A 17,294-nucleotide genomic window follows, 5' to 3' on the forward strand; every position below is an offset into this window, starting at 1 on the left:
GAAGGTTCAAATCTAACTACTGTTGCCATCTGAGGGAACAAGCACATTGCAGAATAAGTAGCAGGGGATTTCTAGACTTAACATGTAATTTAATTCAATCCAAATGTATTCAGCACCCACTAGAGACACTACAGCAAATTAAAAAGGAATATGGCCACTGCCCACCTAGAAGTGTATACAGTCTAGCAGGGGAGCCAAGACCACAGGTAAATGTGAGCACTGCTGAAGCAGAAGTGGAGAATGGAAGCAGGAGGGCAGGATCACTTCTAGCCAAATGTCAGCTGGGAGTCAGAAGTGTGTGTAGCATGGCATTCGAGGCGGAAGGAATCTGGTAAACTAAAGTGACAATAGGATATGTCTAGGGATTCAGTTTAACTGTTGCATGGTTCTCAGACCCAAAACTAAGCCTTCCTTTTCAGACCAAGTAAAATGGCCTCAGATGTGATTCAGTTGTGAACTTCACACCTTTTAAAAACTGAAGTTCATCCTTCAGTTTTGAATGTCACACCTTTTAAAAGCTGAGGTATACTTCCTAACGATTATAAACACCAAATTAAAAAGGAATCCATTTAGTTAGCTATTTAGCCTTAAGCACAGAAGGTTCTTAAAAGAACCATATATTGCTCACTGATTTCTAAAAGAAAATGAAACCCACCAAGATATTAAATGTATTGCTGACCTTCACTTTTATTTAAATATAGTGATCTTTTAAGAGAACAAACAAAAAATACTTTACACAGCAAATATTTTACATAAATGTAAACATGCATGTCTACTTCACAATTAAGCAAAAAAACTTTTAGGCACAAGATTTTAAAAATAAAGAATGAGACAATGAAACCAAGACAGAAATAACAGAAGTAACAAAAACTCACATTTCATAACTCTTCAATTGGTCTTGTCTTCCAACCTATTGGTTAAGGCCTGAGTTTCAGAAATCCTACCCTCCTCGCCAAATAGAAACATCCACTTTGGCTGTATATAACATTATCCACGTAACACACTAATTCTCTTTCAAAATAATGTAATAAATACATCATTCATACACACACACACACACACACACACACGCACACAGACCCCCACACCCACACCCTGCTGAACCAGCTTCTCAAATAGGAAAATAGGGATTTTGGAATTTTCAAGTTTTCCTACAACCGAAGCACATACACACACGTTAATACCTTACACAGAAAAAATGGTTCTGCTACAGAAATAAAATCGTTAATGAGTGGCATGATTACAAACATCTAGTTCATTTGTATTAACTTTCCTCAATCACAACTTTTACTAAGGCTTACTAAGCACCTCAGATACTTCAGATTTAATTAAGTCTTTCATCTCATCTAATGACCCACAGTACAGTAGACATTGTACAGCGCAAAGAAAAGGCAATTTTAACAATTGAGTTAAAGATTTCTAAATCATGAAAGTCAGCATAGATACTTTCAGCTGTCTCCAAATGCCTGGAATGTTTTCCTATGTCTATCCACTGCACTTCACTGGCTGGGTAGTTTTCTCTGCCTTCTCCCCAACCAGGCTACAACCATTTGAATGTCCATTCCTGTGGATACCCCAGGGAAGAGATGAGAATGACAGTCCCTGCTTTTTTTTTTTTTTTTCTTTTTGTAGCAACAGGGTCTCACAATGTTGCCCAGGCTGGTCTCAAACTCCTAGACTCAAGCAATCCTCCCACCTCGGCCTCCCAAAGTGCTGGGATTACAGGCATGAGTCACCACACCCAGCCCAGTCCCTGCTTTTCAGGAGCTCATACCAACCAGAGTTCAAGAAAAAAAAAAAAAAAAAGGTCAGTATGTACATACAGGGCACTCCATGTGGGCTGAAAAAAAGACAAGAGTCCACAAAGATGGCACCTACAGAGCCTCAGAAGTGGGGTTTGGAGGGAGAGAGACGGAGAATGAGAGAAGGCACAGAGGCAGGAAGAACAAGTCCGGTTTGGCTGGCAGGAGGGCATCTGTGAGAAGCCATCTGTGAAGCCAAATTCTTGACTTCCAAAAAGGAAAGATTCCTTCTCTGGTGGGTAAAGCTGGAGGGCAGAGGGCAGAACCACCAAAGGCTTTGTGAAGAGAACAAAACTGAAGCCGTGCTAGAGAAAAACCAGACGGTGTTAGGCAGGACAGATGACAGGACAGAGGGTCTGAAGCTCAGGAAGCTTGACTCACCAAGCCAGTGCCCCATGCAAGCATTTCCTATAGAAACATGTCTTGACTCAACATGCCAAAAACCACAGTTCTGTCTACGGAAATCAAGGCTTTCAGAGAAAAGTTGGTGGGGGAGAGAGACAGAGAGAGGCTTAAATAGATATTTTTAGTTCAAGTTCCTAGAACCTGCCCCAGTTTGAGCAAGTTAAGAGCAGTGAAACAATTCCTACATCCAGTAACAATTCAAGTCTCCTAATTGTGACCTTGCGAAACCTTCCCTGAGCTGTCATTACCAAGGAATTATAAAGCAATTATCAATCCACTATAAATAAGTTCCTACCTGCCTTTAAATCCACCAAAATCTCATGATGGGCTGAGAGCCCAGCACGGGGTCCTAGTGTAGACCTGTTACCTACACTAGGGTAGATGGTGTGAGCATGCTGCTGGGCAGTGGTTCCCTGGGCTCTGGGCTCACTATCACGATGAAACAGTTGACTCTATGAGGTTTCACTGTGACCAAAGCCCCCACCACAGACCACCTATTTCCTTTGTCCAGACTGCTTCCCGTCCACTAGCTGGGGAGGGAGAGGCCATATGAGTGGAGGGACCTGTGGAGGAAAAATTACTATTACTATCTTGATGTCCACTGAACCAAAGTGGATGGAAATTTCTCAGGACATACTCATCCAAACTACAAAAACAGGCTACTCCATACTGATTACAGGATGATTTATCACACATTCATCAAATATAGAACATTGACTAGTGACCAGTTTCCTCCAACAACAGATCCATTTGGAAACGGCACACTGTAGAAGGCAATCTTGTGACTTTCTTCTAGTTGTATATAAAAAATACAAATCGGCTGGGGAGTCAGGTACAAACAGTGGTACAAAAGCATGAACAGATATGCCTGATCAAAGAATGTGCTCACTTCATATTGCAGAACTTCTATCTAGATTCTGATTTTTAGAAACTCACTGCTGGTTCATTTGTTCGGAGAGGTTTCTTCACATCTCTCTTCCACTCCTACCCCCCCCTGCTAAAATCCACTGACTGAAGAATACTTAGTATGGATCCACATGGAACCAAAAGCCCCAACTGAATGGAGTCACATGCATTAGCACAGTGGCTACCGGTTTCATCTGCTCACCCAGCCTCATGTATTTAGGGACTGAATTCAAGCTAGAAGCACCCAACACTTTTGTCTTTTGGAATCTAATCAAAGTGCCAATGTACATCTAAAAGTCTCATGTATAGGAATCTCTTGATTCCTACAAATGAGACTCAAGGGAGAGAACAGTGAGGAAAGCCCGGAGAGGGGGCAGAAGACTGGCCACAAGCCGGGTGTGTACTTCCCTTTCTTAGTCTGTAAATGACAGGTTGAGCTCGCAGGACTCCATGGTCCTCACCAGCTGACACTCAAGGACTCCATGCTGTATTCTGAGGTCCATTTCTATCTAGGCTTGTCAGGCTGAGTCAGACAAAACTTCCTTACCACTTTGTGTCAACAATTTAAAGTGGTTTTAACGTATTTCTATGATGTAGTTTGAGGTTTCCCTCTCTCTCCTATCCCTCAAAGACTTTCATTTCACTGGTACCAACCACTTGGCCAAACGGATGGCTGCTGAGGTTTAAAATTGAATCTCTGGCCTGGTGAAGATATGGCCTTTGATTAACCTAGACCAGGGCACATTTATCTGTTTTTCATTAACAATGTTAACTAAATAGAAATATAATTCTGTTAGCTCTTCTACAGGTCTACTTAAACTTTGAAAGATGAGATTGTTCAAAAATGACACAAGAAAATCACCCATCACCACTAAGTTAAAGACTTGAATATGTGAGAGCTCCAGAGCCTCAAACTCCTACTACAGTCACTGATCCATAACATTTTCCTCTTGGCAATGGACACCACGCCAAAGTAGCTCGGTCTTGCAGCATGTTTGTGCACCAAAAAGTAGATTTCGAAAGATCCAGCACTAGTCATCACTGTCACTGCCAGACTCACTCAACTGCAAGTCATTTCCTATTAAAAAAAAAAAAAAAAAAAAAGTAAAATTGTAGAATCAAACAGAAGTACAGAATTTGAAAATGACTTCCTCACAATTTTTTTGGTTAATTGCCTTGGCTATCACACTACAGTAAACCTTGTTAGTTCAACTTAGGGAAGAAAACCACTTTGGCTCACTGAAACAAAACGATGCTTTTGGTTATCTGCAACGCACAACAATACTGCTTATTAGGGTAGAGGAAAGGAGAAGTAAGCTAGATAGCTTTTAAATGGTTTAATAAATAGCAAGAAAATATTTAAAATATGGCTGAGTGCAGTGGCTCATGCCTGTAATCCCAGCACTTTGGGAGGCCGAGGCGGGCAGATCATTTGAGGCCAGGAGTTGGAGACCAGCCTGGTCAAACCCTGTCTCGACTAAAAATACAAAAATTAGCCAGGCATGGTGGCACGTGCCTATAGTCCCAACCACTCGGGAGGCTGAGGCAGGATACATCAACTGAACCCGGGAGGCGGAGCTTGCAGTGAGCCGAGATTGCACAACTGCACTCCAGCCTGGGCGACAGAGCGGGACTCCATCTAAAAAAAAAAAAAAAAGAAAACATTTAAAATAACTGATTCACCATTCAGTAGAACTGATCACATTAAGTTGCTTTATAAAGGCAACTTAAGAAAATATCCAGTCGGTTTCTCATTAAGAAAGGTGAATACTGTTAACACCAGTAATATGCTAATGCAGTTTCTGCTCCGGCACACCTCTGTCCAGGATAGTCACATTATCTTAAACTTCAAATCTGAACTAACGAGCTTTACAAAGCCCAGATTCTTGTTTACTATGCAGAATTTAGAATATAACTACTCAACATTTCAATCTAATACAATAGGAATACATCTAACAGAATCCCAGTTGATACCACTTGTAACAAAAGGGATTTTCTTTATTTCCAAATTGCTAATCTCTAGGCCAGTTCTCCTCAAAGTCTATTTTGAGGACTCTAGGGTCCATGAAACCCTTTTGGGGAGTCTGATCCTGAGGTCACCCCTTTTCTAATTACCTACAATACCAGATTTTCTTCATATACTTCAGTCTATGTTAAAGATGGGGCACATATGGCAATGTCTTGAGATATTTTTGGTTGTCATGCGGCTGGGGAGGTGGGAGGAGATTGGTACTGGCATCTAGGGGGTAGAGGTCAGGGATGCTCTTAAATATCCTACAATGTGCAGGACAACCTCCCATAAAGAAGACTTATCTGGTCCAAACCGTCCATAGTGCTGAGGTTGAGATTATCTCTGCCTGGTCCACAATAGTTGGATTAACTAGGTTAACTTCCCCACTGTTGCCTCTAGACCTTCCAACTTCCTCAAAGGAAGATGTACCAAGAGAGAACATTCATCAGGGTTCCAAAGAGAGAAAAGCATAGAAAATTAGCCCTCTGCTCACCTTCAAAACAAATAAATTTTTGTTCTTGTTTTCCTGTTTTACTTTAGTATCAACTGCATTAAAAGCCACTGAGGCCGGGCATGGTGGCTCATGCTTGTAATCCCAGCACTTCAGGAGTTGGGGAGATTACTTGTACTCAGGAGGAGTTCAAGACCAGCCTGGGCAAAACAGTAAGACCTTGTCTCCACTGAAAATGTTTAAAATGGCCGGGTGTGGTGGCTCATGCCTATAATCTCAGCACTTTGGGAAGCCAAGGTAGGTGGATCGCTTGAGTCTAGGAGTTTGAGACCAGCCTCAGCAACATGGCGAAACCCTGTCTCTACAAAAAAATATAAAGATCATGCCACTGCACTCCAGCCTGGACAACACAGCAAGACTCTGTCTGAAGGAAAGGAAAAAAAAAAGCCACCACACTGTCTGGGGACAGCAGATTCTTTTTTATAAAAGTTCAAGATAGGCCAGGTGTGGTGGTTTACACCTGTAATCCCAGCACTTTGGGAGGCCGAGGCAGGCAGATATTTGAGGCCAGGAGTTGGAGACCAGCCTGGCCAACATGGCAAAACCCCATCTCTAATAAAAATACAAAAATTAGCCAGGTGTGGTGGGACATGCTTGTAATCCCAGCTACTTGGGAATCTGAAGCAGGAGAATCGCTTGAACCCGAGAGGTGGAGGTTGCAGTAAGCCAAGACTGCACCACTGCACTCCAATCTGGGCGATAAAGTGAGACTCCGTCTCCAAAAAAAAAGAAAAACCAACAGGCAGAGAGCAGTATGGTGGTAGGTAGCTCCCCGAAAGCCTGGTATAAAAGCAAAAACGCCTACCTGTTCATGTTTTAGTGTTTTCCAGAATTCACACACACCGGTATGAGCCAGTAGGGAATAGAAATAGAACAGATTTTTCATCTCATTTCCCTTTTTTACTGTTTAGTAACTCACACCTTTCTGCTCCAAATTATTTTTAACAAGATCCTCTCCTATGCCTTAAACATCTTTAGGTTTGTAAGTTCTGGCATAGGATAAATAGAAGCTGCACCTATGGCCCTCTCTGTCATAAAAGGGGGCACACACTTACTGAGGGTGTTCATGAGCTGGTTGCTTCCTTGTGGCCGGCTGGTTCCGTTGGCAACGGCAGGCCTACTGTTGTAGGGCTGCTGGTGTGAAGGTTGCGGAGGAGAGGCTGGGCCATTGTCCTCGCCTCCACTGCTGGAGCTGTCGTCATCACTTCCCGAAGAGCTCTCAGAGTCTGAAGAGCTGCTCCCACTGCTGCTGCTCATCTGTTCGATAATGTCAACTTCAGCCCTTAGCTCTGGAATAAATGATATGATGTGGATCAGCACAGCAGCCGTTTTCAAGGCTGTGCATTGGAGCTTTTATAACTAGTAAATCAGCAAAACCAACAGCAATAAGAAATAATTTAAAACAAAGTCCTTAAAATTCCTTAAAAAACATACAAACAAAATTACCAAAACCAAAATATAACCTGTTTCCAGAGACACAATGGAAACATTAAATTCACTCAAAATAAACAAAAAGCAAGACTGTTTCAGAATAATGGCTGTTCTGTGTAAGAAATTAATTAAGTCCATTTGCCTTTATCTACTAAAAGGAAAATTATGAATATTATGAACTATGGGATACAAGTGTAATTCCCACATAAGAGAAGACAAATATTATGTAAAGTGGTTGAAAAATATCTGACTAGGAGTTGAAAGGTCTGAATGCTTGTTTTGGATTTACCTCTAACCAGCAGTGACACCCAGGTAGAAGTCAATGAATTTTCTAAGCCACTCTGGAAAAATGAAAGCCAGCCTCCCTCTAAGGTCCTTTCCAGCTCTCATGTCCCATAAATAAATGGAGGCTTGCAGGAAGAACCACGGTGACTAAAGACAAATAGTAAAAAAACATTCTTCCTCTTCACATATCTGACTGACAGCCATGCCTGTCAGGTACTGCATTTTTTACAGATATAAACTAGGGAAGGAAAAACAAGCCTTACCTAACCATTTCAATGTTAACTAACCATTTAAAAAAAGGTGCCAGATTTTCCTGTCCAAGCACACACACCATGTGGCCTTAAATGGCTATGGCTCCTTTAAGCGTAATTGGCAACAACTAACCACTCATGCTCTGATTCCTATTCAACCTAAGTGAAAACTTCTGTAACAGCATTCCAGTATCCATGAGGAAAAAAAAAAACAAGGGACAAAACAACTGTGCACAATGCAGAGTGATGTCTGCAGCCGTTCTACAGGGTAGAAAAGGCAAACTTCCCAGGGACAACTCTTTACCTTTCCCTACTATTATTATGGATTTAGCTGTTTTATAAAACTTATAAATATGAAATATGACACTTGGCCTCACAACTTCTAAAGAGTCTGGAGGACTAAAACCATTCATCGTGTGAAGGAGATAGCCAAGGTAAGCTTCTTTGTCTCGGGTTTGCAGTGGAGAGAACCAAACCAGACCTTTAAGTCTTTCTAGGAGAGTATCTGTTTCTATTGGTCCTCATGGCCTCTTTCATATTTACACACTTCCTGTTAGCACAGAACATTTGCTTATGGTATTTTAAACGGCACTTTAATCCTTGTTTTTTTCCCCCAAAAAAGAGATGTTATTGCCCAGGCTGGAGTTCAGTAGCTACCAACAGTACCAACAGGCACGATCATAGCACACTGTAGCCTCGAACTCCGAATTTCAAGCGATCTTCCTGTCTCACGGTAGCTGAAACTACAAGTGTGCAGCACCATGGTCAGCTCCTCCAGCCTCTATACCAATGTAAAGCTCAGAAATGTTGCCACCTACGCTTAGTTTTCACCTCCAACACCTAGAATCCTTCCTTTCTCCGGAGCCTTGGATATGCCATATGGAGCCACATGTAGCTTTAGATGGAAGTCATGCTTGTTTAAATCCTAGGCCTCTAAGCAGAATGCTACCAAGATAGCCACAAACTCAAGTCACTATTCCAGGACTCACCCTTGTCAAATGAGATAAATGGTAGAAGCTCCCACCCTCCCCATCTCTGAACAGTGAGCTCTGCAGACATTTTTTTGATGGCATTGAATGCCCCAGCCACCGTATCAATACAGCAGCCATGTGATCTCCACAAGGAAATGAACACTCTACTCCAAGTTGCTATCATGGATCCAGAAAACGTTCTCTACCTCTTTTGATGTCATCCAACTGAGGTTCAGGTGAGGGGTTATCTTTCAAGGGAGAAGTTTTGGGTCCAACTGGAGGCTTCGTTGGAGCTCTGAATGGCATAGGTGGTGGAGGTGGTGGTGGCTGTGACGTCTGTGGAGGACGAGTGGGCTGCTGTTCCATTCGGGCCTGGATTTTACTGCTGCCCTCAGCTCTGAAAGGAGATACAGACATTAAATTAGAAGGGCAAAAACAGTGGTTCTCAAATTTGTCCAGGTGACTGAAAACTCGTAAGTCTCTGTAGAACCCCATACTCTTTCCAGACCACTTCAAAATATTGATATTTGCAATTTTATCATGTGAGCTACTCGTTCAACATTTGAGTGTCTACTGTAATCCAGTACTATGTTATGTATCAGGGATAGATGAATATTTCCTGCCCTCGATGAGCTCAAATGTATAGCAAACAAATGTAGGATACAATGCAACTGTGAGAATCCATTTTACTAGTAGAAAATACATTCACAGCATCCCTTAACAATGAGGGTAAGTTCTGAGAATTGCATCATGAGGTGATTTCATCCTGCAAACAGCAGAGTGTACTTACACAAACCTAGATAGCATATAATTTTTTCACATGAAAACCCAAATGTCCCACCACCATTACTGAATATCAATCATTTCCCCTACTTGATCTGCAATGCCAATATCAAGTGCCATATATCAGGTTTCCATACATGCTCCATTAGAATCTTAAGGGACCACTGTCATATATGGAGGTCACTATTGACCGAAACATCATTATGTAGTTATAATCATGAGTGCATGAGCTCCTAAATAAAGTAGCTCTTAAAATACTGCCCAGCTTGCAAATTTTCCATTATCTATATACTGCTTGTTCATTTCATCACATGCCAGCTCTTGCTCACAGACAAGCAGAATTCCACCCCAAGCTGAGAATATTCTATCAGTTAACAATTTCTTTTGTAAATGGACTAGCCCGGTGCTTCTAAAACTTCTGTATATGCACAAATCACTTGGTGATCTCTGCAGATTCAGATCTAATAGGTGTTGAGATTCTGCATATCATCTAGGCGATATGATACTGTTAGTTCCCGTATCACACTGCGTAGTAAGGGAATATACCATAACCATCAGATATTGGAGAAATAACAGTAGTACCTGGTTCACTATAGGTAATGAATACAAATAGAGTGGCAGGACAGGAGCAAGGCATTCTGCAACATACTCTCTGGGGTAGGTCAAGCTTTCTAACCCTCAGTCTCCGTATCTTTTTTTTTTTTAAAGATAATAGTAGCACCTTTCGTACTTGCTTCGGCAGCACATATACTAAAATTGGAACGATTCAGAGAAGATTAGCAGGGCCCCTGCACAAGCATGACACACAAATTCATGAAGGATTCCGTATTTTTAACAAAAGAAGTAAAACAAAATAATAATAATAGCACCTTTCTAAAAATTACTTGGTAGATAAAACAATGCATATAAAGCATCTAGCAGAGTGCCTGGGACATGATGCTCCCTCAATAAATGGTACCTATTTTTATTTTCTGTGGAATGAGTGAATGAAAACAATGGCTTAATGAAGCATAAACAAAAAGCATCAGGTTGTTACAATCTTTACAATTTAATGACTGTGTAATAATAATTACTGTATTATAAGTGAGCTATGATCATGCCACTGTACTCCAGCCTGGGTGACAGAGCAAGAGACCTCGACTCTTAACAAAAAAAAAACCAAAAAAACAAAAAACTGTATTATATGGTAACAAATAGAACCACTAGGTTATTTCTATTTATAGAATGAATTTTTATTTTCAAATAAACTATTTAACTCGCTTCATTTTAGACATGTAATAACTGTTGAATTAAAGAGTTCACTATATTTAAAAATAGGCAAAGTTTTATTTTGGTATTATAGTGATCTCAAATGTATCTTGTAAAAAAATTAATGTTTTCACTCCAATTAAGTATAGTATATATTATTACTTCATAATTGTAAGTTTATAAGTTATCCCTTGGGTGGTACTGTAGCAATCACGAGATTAACAAAATTGGCTTAATTATAAAGTATATCCCTTTCCCTAATGGTTCCCATGTTTTAGGTCTTAAAAACATTATTTCTTTTTATTGCATTTGAGGAAGACATATTTTACTGATTTGTCTGAGAAGACACAGGTAGAGTTAAGACTACTGATAGAACACTATGAGCAAGCAGATGTTCACAACCTTATAAAAACTGAATAGAAAACAGAGGTTTGGAAACATGACATAAACCTGCATCTGGCTATTCACATACCTTGTTTTCTTCACCTGAATGCTGCTACTGAGTTTTTCCAGCACATATTCACCAGTGTCATGATTAATAATAAGCACACAGTCTTTCTGGTAAGGCCGTTTGTTCCCCTTGAACACAGTCATGGGTGGTGTGGATCCCTATTTGCCACAAAAGTATAAGATGATCAAACTAAACATACCAGTCATGAATATCCAACTGAATTTATAGATGACTCTACCTGATGAAATCTTTCATCAGAGCTATTCAAAAAGAATAGGTTGAACCGATTTCTATTTTTAACTCCTGGTTTCCCAGGCAAAAATAAAGGAGAAATAATATAGCAAGCATCTGTGAATGTGCAACACATTCTAAGTAATCAAAAAGGTAGTACAAAAATTTTAAATTACTATATACATTCTGAGAGAGAAAAATTAATTAACCATTACTTGCACTATACTAAGCAGAGTTATCTCTGTATAGTAAAACTGTGAGTGATCTCTTTATTTTGTGAGTGATCTCTTTACTTCTTTGTCATTAGAGAGACCAGGGTTTCCCCTTCTCATGTCAAGCAATCAACAGAGCATTTTCCAAGAGAAGATCATTATCCTGGTTGGCTCAGAAAAAATAAATCATGTCACTCATCTGCCTAAGCCTTTCAGTCACTCCTCAATTGCTCTCAAGTCAAAGGATAAAATCTTTAAATTAGCCACTTGGCCTTGCACTACCCGGCCCTTCCCTGGCTCTCCACCTCACCCTGCGGCATACTCCCCTGCACATGTGCTTCGGAGCAGAAGGCAACTGGCTTCTCTCTGATCCTCAAACTCTCTCCTGCCTCTGGGCTTTAACAAGGCTTCCCGCCGGCTATATGCTGCCCCCTCTCTTTAAATGACCAAACCTCCAGATCTGCTCACAGCTTACTTCCTTAAGGAAGTAAGATTCTGTAGAATAACAGCTATATTTTCTTGTGTTTATTTAAACTCCAGACCATAAGCTCCACAAGGGCAAGAAATGTGCTTGTTTTGTCCAAGGTTGTATTCTTCATGCCTAGTAATGGGCCAGCGTGTGGGAGGCGTTTGATTAATATTTGTTGAATATAGTATTTAATACCTTGCTTAGAATAAAAAAAAACCGCTTGGCTCTTTGACTCCTTATTTATTTAGTAAAAATATAGAGCTAGAAAGGACTTTAGGGACCATTTATCTAAACGTTTCATTTTACATATGGGAAACTAAGGTCCAAAGGGAGATGATGTAACTTGCCAAAGGCAACGAGTAATCAAATAGCAGTTTGAATGGGCAATTTTTCCTCAGCACAAAGCTTTCCAGATCTCTCTGTCCAGAGACTTTTCATTCTATCACCAGCTACCAAGAACTTATGTTCCAGAACAGGGGTGTGACATGCAATAAAACATGTTCGCTAAGAGCATCATGTGACCCTTTGGTGCTTTGTCATTAGTGCTGCCTTGGGTAGGGCTTCACAAAAGTCTTTCTCTGCAAGCGTTCTTAATCCAGCTTTCAATTTAGTTCTTCATCCCTAAATCAGCTGAGTGTGTCAATCTCTGGCTCTTGCCTGCCTTAACTCCTGGCTTGGTTGCCTCACACTCCTGAGCTGTTGTGGCCGTATAATCGGCAGGGCACCTAAGGCTTTTCTCTCTGGAGTTGCTTGGGAGAAAAGCTATATCTAAAAGAGGGGCTAGGTGTCCAGACAGGAACCTTGTCTACTTAGTGGCAGATAGGGGAAAAGGAAAATTGGGGAAAATGACGAATAATCTTGAATCTTGAATAATCTTTTATTTTTGAGAGGGAGTCTCACTCCATCGCCCAGGCTGGAGTGCAGTGGCGTGATCTTGGCTTACTGCAACCTCTACCTCCCAGCTCAAGTGATCCTCCCACCTCAGCTTCCCAAGCAGCTGGGACTACAGACATGCGCCATCACCCCCAGCTAATTTTTTTGTATTTTTGGTACAGACGGGGTTTCACCATGTTGCCCAGGCTGGTCTTGAACTCCTGAACTCAAGCTATCTACCCACTTCCACCTCCCAAAGTGCTAAGATTACAAGAATTTTTTAAATCAAGCACCTGCCTAGCATGAAGTCTACCCCACCCCACTCCCCAAAATTCCTTTTTTCCTTATGTTGCCACTTTAGAAATCTAAACATTTTTAAAAGTAGGAAGTTTAAATTGCAATAACATAAAAGATGAAGATCCATTGTGATCCTACATTTAAAAAAACAATGAAATAAACTCACAGGGATATGTGGCAGTGTAATTGTGACTTCATCTCCTTTGCCAACTTGAAGCTCTCCTTCACAGGAAGTGTCTATAGATGCTGGTTTAAAATCATCTAAAGGGAAAGGAAAGAAAACACTCACCCACCAGGTTACTTATAATAAGGGCCTCCTGGACATCTCCATTTAAGAATTAAATTTGTTATTACTCAGATGAATGAAAAATAAAAATAATTCAGAATTCTTAAAAACAGGTTTCATTATGGAAAACTTCAGATATACAAAAGTAGAGAAAATCGTACAATGAGCCCTGGTGTACCATTATCCAGTTTCTATTATTACCAACTCAGGGACAATCCTGTTTCATCTACACCTCTACAAACTTTTCCTCTGACCCCCTTTGGATTATTCTAGGGGGAAAAAAGAATTTACAGGCCATTTTATTAAAGATATTCCCTTCTCCCAAGGGAGAGATGAAAATTAAGAGCTCATCATCCATAATAAGTTGCTTTTTTAGGGTTGTGAGGATCAAAAGTAACAGCATATGAAAAAGATCCTGTGACTGTAAACTCTATGAAATATGAAAGGCCACAGCATTATCAAAAGCTGATTTCACTCTGCATAGAAACTGTCAAAATTAGGATTTGCCATACTCAAGTTCCATAGCTGTTTTCTTTCTTTCTTTCTTTTTTTTTTAAGTAGTGATGGGCCTACGCTGCCCAGGCTGGTCTCAAACTCCTGGGCTCAAGCTATCTGCCCGCCTCGGCCTCCCAAAGTACTGGGATTATAGTGTCAGCCACCACTCTCAGCCAGTTCTGCAGCTTTAACCAAGACAATTCTGTAGTTCATAGCAGACAACTTAACTGTATCTCCACAAGTTATCCTGCTCGTGTTTCTAAACTGCAGTCAGAGTACAACATGAATAGCCATCTTAATTCACATTCACATCTGCCTCAAACTGCAGGGCAGGTGCACACATGAACTGTATGATTTAAATTCCACATTGCCCTTCACCAAAAGAGAACATCAACTTAGTAAACTCTTCAGGAAATGATGTTCTTATCTCATTCCCAATCTCCTCTCTGAAAGAGCTGGATCTGCTGTCAGTAGGAAGCATAGTAATGGCATGGCAAGTGACTACACAAAGATGGGATTTCATTATCTAAGACGCCCTCTTCACATGTGTTGAGTCACATCTATCAGGTCCTCTGACAAAAACAAGTCTTAATAACAGCGTTAGCGCCACGGAAACCAGAAGTTCATGAATCACGGAGGGATGCTCTGTCAGCCAATTCCTAACTGCCAAACCTTCACCCAGGACATAGGGTGGAAGTGCACTCTCAACAGAGTCTATAATCATGTAGAAAAAGGTCCGGCATAATGACTATTTCGACATTCCTAACGCCTGCTCTCTTCTGCTTCCAAACATAGACCAATCTTTAACCTATCCCAGGCTCACGAACTCTGATTTGACTCTTTACCCACAAGGAACTTGGTCTGGAGGAAAAGCCCGTATGGTATAGGTGACCTCAAAAGACATCCAAGTCAAATGAAGCACAGAAAGGAGATGGAAGAAAACTCTGAGGCGCAGAGAGGATGCCAATTCTTTGGCTGTAAAGGGGACAAAGCGCAGTATCTGGGAGTCCAGAACCAAGTCGGAGGAGGAAAGCAGGGAAGAGAAGGGGTTCGGAGGGAGTGGATGAGGGTCGTAATAAACAAGAAGCGTCTTTTAACTGTGGAGAACCCTGATGGGAGCATTGGAAAGGAGGGGAGGGGTTTCGAGGAAGAAGTGGACCCGGATAAGAGGGGGGAGGTTTGCCTTGGGGGAGGGAGGTTTGCCTTAGGGGCGGGAGGTTTGCCTTAGGGGCGACGTCGGGGGAGGGGAGGGATGGAACCAAAACGAGGCCAAAGACCTTTGGAACTAGTGTTTGAGACTATAAAGTAGAAGAATAGTAGGGAGTGACGAAGATTTGGGAGAAATAATCTGGGTAAAAGAAGGGCCAACTCGAGGTCCCAAAGGATTGGGGGTTCGAGAGAAAGTAACTGACGCTGGCAGGGGGTTCCCTGGAATCTGAAGGGCCGAGGGAAGAAAGGAAGGAGTCAAGGTTGACATGTGGCGGCTTGAGCGGCCGAAGGGAACCGTGGGGAGCGCTGACTTACAACGAATAGTGTGAAAGGAGGCCCGCGGTCGCTTCTCGAAGCTCTCCCCGAGTCTCAGGCAATGTTCCTCGCGGTCCAGCAGCGGGTTCGCGGTCCCATTCATGGCCCCGCACCGGCCTCGCACCCAGATCGGCGCTCTCCTGGCGCAGCCGCGATCGGAGCTTCCGGCGCTGGCGCCTGGGAGGACTGTGCTCCCGGGACACCGCTCTAGGGGGCAAGGAGAGCAAAGCCGGCACCCACCCGGGTCCAGAAGCAAGTCCTGTTCTCTGCCTCGGGATAAAGGAAGACTCTGAAGTGGCAAGGCCGCTGGACTTCCGGCGTCGGGTAGGAACTTCCGGGTTGCTAGCGGAAGTGGCGGGGGCGGTGCCATGGCGAAAGAACTCCTCCCCGAGATTCCCAATTTGTGATCCTCAGAATTGGCTCAGGGTTGTTTCGCAGTTCCTCCCATATTCTGCCTCCGAGATCTGGGGCTGGCTGTAGGGTGAGTGCGCCTGGCCCTATCCCTACAGGTGAATTTAGGAACTGATGATGGTGATCCCTGAGCGTGGCTGACTAGATTAACGCGGGTCGGCTAGCCATCATGGACGCCCTCCTCAGGGTCCAGGGGCCCATGCGGCCTAGTCTATCCTGAGTGTCCTGAGATGGATCCTCGGGACCTCAGCCACGCGTCACTGGGTCTCTTTCTCCACTTTGCGCGGTGATGGCGGTGCGAGGGCCTCAGTCCCTGAAAAGTGACGTTCCCTCTGGTTCCTACGACAGCCTCTTGTGAGTGCGGTCAGGAAATGAGCCCACCCAGGCTTAGCTTCATTTCCCCCGAAAAAACGGAGCTCCGACCCTTGGGAAACGGTGACCTCACTTGTATCTGGCAATTGACCACCCGCTTCCAGCTAAGTCCATTGTGGTTTTTAAGTCACCCCTTTCGCGGGCACCGAAAATTGAGTAATATTTTCTTCGCAAGGTTTCCCAGTCAGTTCGTGACAGCGTCCTTTTTTTTTCTAAACTAAATCGATTTATTGTAATAGTTGACTCATCTGGTTTGAATAAAAGTATGGTGCATGAGATAGTCCTGGCCACTGAATGAGTTTAAGCCCTCTGAAGTTAGGGACTGTTGTCTTTGTCTTCTTTGTGACCTCTCATATGGCGGGGAGGATTTTTTTTTTGTACAGTCTGCATCTCATAAACATTTGGTGAATTGAACCTGGCGTCTTGAACCGTTCTAGAACCACTAACCAGAATCTCATTCTTTTGTCTGCGAAGCCCCTGTGCTGTTTGAGGCGTGAAACTCACCTGAGGAAATGCATCTGATCCGTTAGCATGGATTCATATTATTTGGGGATGGAGAATCTTCAGCTGTGTTAAGTGTTACCTTCAGTTTCTGAGATGACTTCTTTGCCAAGGAAGGGGCTGCAGGCAAGGGTTCTCAGCTCTGAAGAAGAGGAGAAACTGAAAAGAGACCAAACTTTGGTGTCTGATTTTAAACAGCACAAATTGGAACAAGAGGCTCAGAAAAACTGGGATCTTTTTTACAAAAGAAATAGCACTAATTTCTTCAAAGACAGACACTGGACCACCAGAGAGTTTGAGGAGCTAAGATCATGTAGAGAGGTAAGCTAATATTACGCCTTATCTGAGCTGTTCTTAATTTAAAATGTGAAGAGGGCCCAGTGCGGTGGCTCATGCCTGTAATCCCAGTACCTGGGGAGGCCAAGGCAGGCGGATCACGAGGTCAAGAGATTGAGACTATCCTGGCCAACATGATGAAACCCTGTCTTTACTAAAAATACAAAAATTTGATAGGTGTGGTGGTGCACGCCTATCGTCCCAGCTACTTGGGAGGCTGAGGCAGGAGAAT

The 17,294-nt window shown here is 42.5% G+C and overlaps 2 protein-coding genes across 2 annotated transcripts in view; one reads left to right on the forward strand and one right to left on the reverse strand.

Annotated features, from left to right (window-relative positions):
* Positions 1–667: 667 nt before the first annotated feature.
* EAF1 (ELL associated factor 1) lies at positions 668–16,300 on the reverse strand. Its single transcript, XM_011977958.1, has 6 exons — positions 15,443–16,300; positions 13,304–13,398; positions 11,077–11,213; positions 8,780–8,970; positions 6,691–6,924; positions 668–4,191 (listed from the first exon to the last, which is right to left on the reverse strand). The coding sequence occupies exons 1-6, from the start codon at positions 15,810–15,812 to the stop codon at positions 4,145–4,147; spliced, it is 1,074 nt and encodes a 357-aa protein (XP_011833348.1). The 5' UTR covers positions 15,813–16,300; the 3' UTR covers positions 668–4,144.
* The window catches only part of METTL6 (methyltransferase like 6), a 29,433-nt gene continuing 28,010 nt past the window's right edge, over positions 15,872–17,294 (forward strand). Inside the window, exon 1 of the mRNA XM_011977957.1 lies at positions 15,872–15,923. The gene's annotated coding sequence lies outside the window, so the exon portion shown is untranslated. The remainder of the gene's footprint in view (positions 15,924–17,294) is intronic.

The sequence above is a fragment of the Mandrillus leucophaeus genome, unplaced genomic scaffold (assembly GCF_000951045.1).
Source record: "Mandrillus leucophaeus isolate KB7577 unplaced genomic scaffold, Mleu.le_1.0 Scaffold186, whole genome shotgun sequence".
NCBI classification, from domain to species: domain Eukaryota; kingdom Metazoa; phylum Chordata; class Mammalia; order Primates; family Cercopithecidae; genus Mandrillus; species Mandrillus leucophaeus.